The sequence below is a fragment of the Cydia fagiglandana genome, chromosome 3 (genome assembly GCF_963556715.1).
Source record: "Cydia fagiglandana chromosome 3, ilCydFagi1.1, whole genome shotgun sequence".
Taxonomy (NCBI): Eukaryota; Metazoa; Arthropoda; class Insecta; order Lepidoptera; family Tortricidae; genus Cydia; species Cydia fagiglandana.
Genome location: NC_085934.1, coordinates 23,533,457 through 23,542,756, shown reverse-complemented (window position 1 = coordinate 23,542,756; position 9,300 = coordinate 23,533,457). Strand labels below are relative to the sequence as shown.

Below are 9,300 nucleotides of genomic sequence, written 5' to 3'. Positions count from 1 at the left end.
GATTGTGTACACTTTTGATTCTATTAATCTGTGCTCTCCTAAGATACCTACTGTCCTGTTTATCACAGTTTCGCGACTTTTCTATCAATAGCAATGTCACAAAAACAATATAATTATCTTCCAACAATGTATCAAGGCGGATCCCGCCTCCTTATTAGCTTGACCAATCCCGGCTGCCGAGGGCGTGGCTTTATCGCGTTTAAACTTGAGCTTCGCTTTACAGCCGTCAGTTCAAACATGACTTGTGCGTTGTTTTCAGTGTTTTAATAAGTAATGGAAGAGAGGAAGGCGCTTCGTACGCCGAAGTGTGCGCGGTGTCGGAATCACGGGGTGATCTCGTGCTTGAAGGGGCACAAGCGGCTGTGCCGGTGGAGGGACTGCCGCTGTCCTGGGTGCCTGCTGGTGCTGGAGCGGCAGCGCGTCATGGCCGCGCAAGTAAGTTTTAAAGGTGCCAAAACTATTGAAAAAAAAAATAGGTACTTGGAGTATAAGATATTAAAATAGGTAGGTCAAATTTTTCCAGCCTATCATTGCGACACATACCTACAACGAAAACTAAAGGGCTTTAGTACATTGTGTCGGTCGGTGCATAATAGGTACTCGTATGCTTAAAGGACTTTACGCCGACGTTGCAGTTAGCGTTCAGTCCCATACAAATTGCAGTCGGGTTGCATTCGTCTGTACCGGCCCTAAATCATGCCACTCGTCCCCATAGGCATGTCCAAATTCAGTGCAATATGAGATGGTGGTAATAAGAACATTAAAGAACGAAAGTGTATAGACCATATAATAGATAAGGTATTAGATACCTACAAAGTTTTTACTTGTTATAGGTACCTACATCGATTATTATTATCATGATATACCTACATAGCCCAAAAAAGTCAAATTCTCCGGTTTGCAAAAACGAAGCGGAGGCCTAGTTGTGGCCTTGGCAGTCGGCTCAAAAAGTTTGGAGACATTAGGCCTAAAATACCGTCTCCATGTCCCCACATACAAACGGTGATGAAATGGTACCACGAATCGCCAACAGTGAATAAGGGGTTGTGCACAAATCACGCGAGGTGTTTTCGGCTACTTTTTGACCCCCCCTCCCCCATGGTGATATTTGGTGAGGTTTTCGGCAACCCAGGGGGGGTTGCCTCCCCACACAACCTCACGTGTATTTTTTTGAAATATTTTGTTTTGATGTAATTTTAAGATAAATTGTCTTGTACATAGAAAATCGTGTTTATTTTTATATTTTCGTGAAATAGACTCGCTATTTTGAAGTGCAGAGTGAAGATCCATGTTTAAAGAAACCGAGAAAAAGTATCTAATGTGGTAGGTTTTTTTTTCTTAGTTTCGTTCACTGTAGAAAAATACACGTGAGGTTTCCTTTATACCCCCCTCCCCCAACGTGATCTATCGTGATTTTTTTGTGACCCCCCTCCCCCCATCGGACCTCGAGTGATTTGTGCACAAGCCCTAAGTGAAAATTGTGAATGTAAGTACATATAATAATGGTGGTTGTTTTAGGTGGCTCTGCGGCGTCAGCAAGGCGCAGGCGGGGCGGCGCCGCGCGGCGAGGCAGCAGCGCTTGCCGCGCGGAAGCGCGCCTACCGCGCGCGCCTCCGCTGCGTGCAGCTCTCGCGCGTCACCGTTCCTCAATACGGCGGTCAGTACCTAGCCTATCCTCTTCTTGGTCGGTATCTTCAATTCTGAAGGTTGTGTCTTTGACATTTTCTAGTAGCTACATTTTCATGCAACAGCTTTCTCCACATAATGGCTCGCGGTTCTTAGTTGTCTTTAGCTAGGGCGATTGCAAGTGCAACAGGAGAGCCATGTTACCGTCGTTACTTGGTCACACCAACGGGTTATCAATTTGCCGAGATTATCCTGTTGCCGGCGAGCAATGTGCCCAGAGTAGTCAAGAATAATTTGGTTAGGAGATTGGTGAGAGTTTTGTCTTGACCCCTAGCTATTCCAGTTACTATACCAATCATAGATTTACTTAATACATATAATTAATAAATAGTATAAATAGTCAAATCCATGATAGGCATTTTTTAAGTTCTGGGGTGATTTTAGTAACAGATGGGTAAATGCAGCAAACAAACGTGGTCCGAGTCATGCCAACGGTATGCCACAATAGGAATGTAATAAAAAAATTAGTCAAGTATAAATGTAAAAAAATGTTTTAGTGTAATGAGTACTGTAATGAATGACCGATAAAGTTATGTTTGAAATTAATTTGCTAATACATCAGTAACACCCCGCTATCATCACGCATGTCGCATTGGCCGCACCACATGCTGATTCCAAATATCAATATGTTTCTGTTCCCCAACACAAACGTAAGATTACCAAACTCTTTTAAAATGCTTTCACCACCGAAATGCGACCGCTAAAATAAAATAAATTGAAATCAACAGCGTGTTATTCCAACACCTACAAAATACAGGCGACTCTAAATGGTTAATACTGTCCAGTATATTAAAATACCTACGAGTAAGTTCCAGGAATACATATAACGGTCAAAGCTCTGCAAGGACTGCAAGTCACAGTTAAATGGTTCTTGTAAGTGCAGCGTCTCTTACAGTGTTTAAGCAACATGAACGCTCGTCAGATGGTTTAGCTAAGGTGTCGCGGGCACTCTACGATATGTTGTTATAGTAAGCGAGCCGGCTCTGTCACTGTTCAGCCAGAATGCGAATTAGCTGAAATAATATTTACCTTGGATTCGGAGCGAGTTAAAATGGTATACTCGTATTTTGAAATATTTCTCGGTAGATATGGTTAGGGCTGAAGGGACGGTAACGGACACCGGAGGACAAAAAATTCACACCCGGTTGTTATTTTTAACACGGTAACTTGACTAAGTTGTCCCTATTTTAGTTTAATATTACTCATAAGGTTGGATAGGGTTTAGGTGTCTCGAACTTTTAAATTGTCAAAGAGTCAACTAATTTGGTTACTGTAAAATTTATTGAGATTAGGTACCCTAGTAGCATTTTCGTTGGGGCCCACGGTGCCAACGGTAGGGAAAACGTTGGGATGAGGTTCGTTCCGTAGCCAACGTTAATTTTGTATTGGCCCACCATCGCATTTACCAACATTCGCTGTGGCACAGATGCCCAACAATGGGCCTTTGTGTATTTTGGTACCGTTGGCTAAACAACGATAATATTCGTTGGCCCAATGATGACATATATCGCATTTACCAACATTGGCAGTGGCAGTGATGCCCAACAATGGGCCTTTGTGTATTTTGCTACCGTTCGCTAAACAACGATAACATTCGTTGGCCCAATAGTGACGAATACCGCATTTACCAACATTGGCTGTGGCACGGATGCCCAACAATGGGCCTATGTGTATTTTGGTAACGTTGGCTAGTCAACGATATCATCCGATGGCCCAATGATGACAAATATCGCATTTACCACCATTGGCTGTGGCACTGATGCCCAACAATGGGCCTTTGTTTATTTTGGTAACGTTGGCTAATCGACGATATCATCCGATGGCCCAATGACGACAAATATCGCATTTACCAACATTGGCTGTAGCATTGATGCCCAACAATGGGCCTTTGAGTATTTTGGTAACGTTGGCTAATCAACGATATCATCCGATGGCCCAATGATGACAAAAATCGCATTTACCAACATTCGCTGTAGCATTGATGCCCAACAACGGGCCTTTGTGTATTTTGGTAACGTTGGCTAGTCAACGATATCATTCGATGGCCCAATGATGACAAATATCGCATTTACCAACATTGGCTGTGGCACTGATGGCCAACAATGGGCCTTTGTTTATTTTGGTAACGTTGGCTAATCAACGATATCATCCGATGGCCCAATGACGACAAATATTGCATTTACCAACATTGGCTGTAGCATTGATGCCCAACAATGGGCCTTTGTGTATTTTGGTAATGTTGGCTAGTCAACGATATCATTCGATGGCCCAATGATGACAAATATCGCATTTACCAACATTGGCTGTGGCACTGATGCCCAACAATGGGCCTTTGTTTATTTTGGTAACGTTGGCTAATCAACGATATCATACGATGGCCCAATGACGACAAATATCGCATTTACCAACATTGGCTGTAGCACTGAGGCCCAAAAATGGGCCTTTGTGTATTTTGCTACCGTTCGCTAAACAACGATAACATTCGTTGGCCCAATGGTGACGAATACCGCATTTACCAACATTGGCTGTGGCACGGATGCCCAACAATGGGCCTTTGTGTATTTTGGTAACGTTGGCTAGTCAACGATATCATCCGATGGCCCATTGATGACAAATATCGTATTTACCAACATTGGCTGTGGCACTGACGCCTAACAATGGGCCTTTGTGTATTTTGGTACCGGTGGCTAAACAACGATAACATTCGTTGGCCCAGTGAGCACAAATATCGCATTTACCAACATTGGCTGTGGTACTGATGCCCAACAATACCAGTTGAGTTTGCTTGTGGCGTCACTAGATGGCGTTACTGTCTCCAAACATCGAAGTTATAGTTATTTTCTCGTTATTCCGGATATAATCATAATATTTTTTTAAAGTAACTTATAAATCTAATAGCTATAACTATAAAATTTATACATAAATTTAAAAAAATTTAAATTTTAAAAATTTACCAACATTTTCTCAATTTAAAACTCAAAAAACATAAATCTCGCTTACGAAGTTTCGAAGTGCGGTTAGTATATATACAAATTAGAGTGTATAGTAAGTGTACTTGCTTCGGCAGTACATATACTAAAATTGGAACGATACAGAGAAGATTAACAACAACTGCTGCCTAGGGCCTTCATGTGGATACAACCAATGCCTACCGTAGTGTAATTGTAATATTTATCAGCAAAGGCCCAACGTCGTATTACACAACCACTTACCTAACGTAGGGTGACTGTAGGACGCGTAAACAAAAGCCCATTACATAATTAAGACTGTAGGCCCACTATAAATTACACAACTATTTACCTACGGTAGTATTGTAAGAATCCTACACAAGGCCCAACGTTAAAGTTACAATGTTGGCCCTTTGTGGGACAAGCTGTGTTGGGCCTTCAACCTGGAGCACGACTACCTACCGACCTACCTGACTTGCCGATGGGTAATTGTTGAATTTGCAAACAGAAGCACAACGAAAGAATTGCCCTTTTTTATTTTTTTGCAGTTGGCCCTACAGCAAGCCATACGGCCAAATGTAACAATTAACCAACCATCAAACAAATGAGTATAGGCCCAACCACGGCCCAACCAAAACCACCACCGTTGAATAATTGTATGATTTATTTAAATAGGCCCAACGAAAAAATTACTCTAATGGCCCTCTGTTGGGAATCTTTGGGAGGGCCTTTGTCGAGGGCCCTCCAGCAAATCGTACGGCCAAATGTAACAATTAACCAACCATCAAACAAATGTGTATAGGCCCAACCACGGCCCAACCAAAACCACCACCGTTGAATAATTGTATGATTTATTTAAATAGGCCCAACGAAAAAATTACTCTAATGGCCCTCTGTTGGGAATCTTCGGGAGGGCCTTTGTCGAGGGCCCTCCAGCAAATCGTACGGCCAAATATAACGGTTGCCCAACTAATACGTAAACAAAGGCCCAACAAAATCCCTACAAGAAAATGCTATTAGGGTAGGTACCTACTTGAGATAGAAATTCTCAAATATTAAAAAATCTACTTAACCCGCTGGACACCAATAAAAATGAACCAACCTCAAAATGATAAGAAATGGGTAGAGTACCTACTTAAATTTGTTTTAACGATATTCATATAGATAAGACTTTGATTTCAAAGTTAAAAAGTAGAAGGTACTTAAGTATAAAACGACTTCCGAAGTTGACTCTACACATTTTATCGAGCAGTATGAAAAAAAAGCGAAACATTTGGATGCTTTTTAGATTAACCGCCCTATTTTCAGCCGGCGGCACCCTTGTTCTTTTATCAACACCGACGACAAATAACATGTTCTAAACGTTTTATTATCCACTAAAAGTTACTATGTAGTTCACAGGATGTAAAAAGATACTCTTCAACAATTAAAAATAGTCTCAATAAAAAGAGATGTCTCATTAGAACAAAAGCTGTCATCTAGCAGTCGGTAACATTTCACTGTCTATTAGAAATCTCTTTCAAGTATTTTTATGGGGTATAAAAAAGCGTGAAGATAGTTTTACAAGTGAGCGGTGTTTGCGCGGCGCGGTGTCGGGTGTCCGTCTGTGCGTCTGTGTGTAAACATGTCTGTGCTGAGTGACGGGCCCGCGGGTGCCAAAACGTTTTTGAACGAGCTATTTGTTGCAAATGTCTGTGTCCGCCGGCACGTGCTATTTGGATGTTATTTTGCTTGTAATAATTAAGTTAAGGTCGCGTGGCAGACGCGGCTGCCATTCAACATCAATCACCACATTAATAATTAGTGGCTTTCGTACGTTTTGATTAGTTTTTTATTGCTCTGGCTTGACCAAATAGTATATACCTACCGCGACATTTAGATATCTGTCATAACTGGGTGAGATCCGGTTCGAAGGACCAAAAACACTTGATTAACCATGATATTATTGAGTTTGGTAAAAGTCGTAAAAAATTCAATCCCATCCATCCAATCACTTAAAAATGCTTAGTAATAAATTAATATGTAGTGTACAAGGGTGGTATGATAAGTAATGAACTTTAAAGCAATATGCGGTATGGCTGAATATTAAAAATGTGTTTGCCTACACGCGGGACTTTTTGTACGCGGGAAAATTGATAGTTTCAAATGATTCCGTCAATTACTTCTTGAATTATAGCCTTTTAAACAGTATAAGTGGAATTGTGTGTGTAAAAAGGAAAAAGAACAATATCGGTCAGTGATACGCTTTCTGTTTTTGAAGGGGAAAACGCGTGATGAGATGAAAAAACCGGCCAAGTGCAAGTCGGACTCGCGTTTCCAGGGTTCCGTACATAAGTCCGATTCACGCTTGACTGCACATTTCTAATAGGTTTTCCTGTCATCTACAGGTAAAGAACTATTTTGTGTATTTTTTTCAAAATTGTTGACCCTGTAGTTTCGGAGATAAATGGGGGAGGGGGAATGGTAATTTTTTGGCTATTTTCTTAAATAACTTCTAACCTATCTATTTTAAAATTATAAAAAAAAACATGTCCATGCTTGGGTCACAAATTTACATATGTGTACCAAATTTCAACTTAATTGGTCTAGTAGTTTCCGAGAAAATAGGCTGTGACCAACGGACAGACAGACGCACGAGTGATCCTATAAGGGTTCCGTTTTCTCCTTTTGAGGTACGGAACCCTAAAAAACGAGTGTGATAGCGTGTATGGCGATGCTTCACCTTCGATTGCCACAATTAAGCGGTGGTATAACGAGTTCAGAAATGAGGCCCGCCCAGGACGTCCAAATGAAGTTACCACGGAGGAAACCATCAACAAAGTCCGTGATATGTTGATGGACGATCGTAGACTGAAGTTGAGGTAGCTGAGATATGTGGCTTAATTGTCACTGGAGCGTGTACAAAATACCGTTCTTAAACATTTGGGAATGAGGAAGTTATCGGCCCGATGGGTACCACGGCGTTTGCTAACTGAAGAAAACAAGCAGACGAGTGGTCACTTCCAAAGAGTGTTTGGCGCTATTGAAGCGTAATCCGAAGGACTTCTTTATGCGTTACGTTACCGTGGACGAAACGTGGATCTACCACCATACTCCCAAAACGAAACAACAGTCAAAGCAGTGGACTTGTCCAGGCAAAAGTGCTCCAAAAAAAGCAAAAACGGTTCCGTCGGCCGGAAAGGTGATGGCGACCGTTTTTTGGGATTCGCAAGGAATTATCCACATAGACTATTTAGAGCGAAGGGAAGAACGATCACGGGACAGTACTACTCTGATTTGTTGTCTCGATTTGATGAAGAATTTAAAAAAACGGCCCCGAATAGCCCGCAAAAAAGTGCCGTTTCACCGGGATAATGCTCCGGCTCATTCATCTCACATCGTCAAGGCCAAACTGGATCAATTAATTGGGTTACAAAATACTGCCGCACGCTCCTTATCCCCCGGATTTGGCTCCTTGGGATTTCTTTCCGTTCCCAAACGTGAAATCTTGGCTCGGAGGCAAACGCTTCATGTCAAATGAAGAGGTCATTGAGGCCACGGATGAGTATTCTGCAGAGTTTCCGAAGACATATTTTTTGGAGGGCTTAAAGAAGTTGATGGAGACGCGTTGGGAAAAATGCATAAATAAAATTGAAAGGGGATTACGTTAATAAATAATATTCAAAAATTAAAAAAAAAACATATCACTTATCATACCACCCTCGTACAGTTTTACAATATTTGAGTGAGAGTCAAAAATCCTTATTAGCTGCGATCCTTTCTTGAATATAATGTGTAAGTGTAACGCTCTTACGGTACATATCGCTAGGCTGCCTCCCTAAAGGCCCATATGGTGGAAATATTTGTGAGAGGTCCTGGATGCTCAGACGGCAGAGCAATGGGCTAGCGATCCAGTGTCACCAAAGACAATAAATTTTACCACTTTTAAGTTTATTCAAAGCTATATAAAAACGAATAATATTAGTAATGTAAGTATATTTCGTTGTCAGAGGGGCTGGCGGGCGGCGACGCGGCATGGAGCGAGCGCGTGCGGCGGCGGCGCGCCTTCGCCGACGCGGCGCTGCAGGCGCCCGCGCCCGCGCCGTCTGCGCTCTGGTGCCGCCACCTGCTGGCCGCGCTGCTCAACTACGCGCCTGTCCCGCCTCCGCCACCCACACCCAAGATTTCTTTCTCTATTGAGTCTATCATTGGCGTGAAGTAGTTCACAGTACCTGTTCGTTCTTTTGTATCGACCCGTTGGCGCGAGCCTTGTTGAAACTGGTATTAGATCCACTAGAAAGGGGGTCGGTTCATTAGAGGCAAAATTGCGCGTTAGCGCTAAATTACGCCCATAGAAATATTTAGCATGGCCAAAAAAATCCCGGGTCTATCCCAATGATGGAGCAAATTTCCTCTAAATACCTATCACATAGTATATTTCACGATTTTTAGTACCCTATCGTAGTGAATATTCTGGCTCTACAATAGCAAATGCATAAGTGTAAGAGTGCCAAATATATTAATAAATATAAGAGTGCCAGTGTTAGGTGAAGGTACATCTTGTTAAGTTGCTAATATACCAAAGATTAGATAAAATAGCTGTGTATTCTTTTACTTCTTTTAAGGCATTTGAAAGAATGTAAAAAGGAACGAGATAATATAATATAGATATAAAAGTTTAGTTAAA

The 9,300-nt window shown here is 41.8% G+C and overlaps 1 protein-coding gene across 1 annotated transcript; it reads left to right on the top strand.

Annotated features, from left to right (window-relative positions):
- Positions 1–244: 244 nt before the first annotated feature.
- LOC134680585 (doublesex- and mab-3-related transcription factor 2) lies at positions 245–9,300 on the top strand. Its single transcript, XM_063539693.1, has 3 exons — positions 245–435; positions 1,519–1,657; positions 8,624–9,300. Exons 1-3 carry the CDS (start codon positions 274–276, stop codon positions 8,833–8,835), a joined length of 513 nt encoding a protein of 170 aa, XP_063395763.1. The 5' UTR covers positions 245–273; the 3' UTR covers positions 8,836–9,300.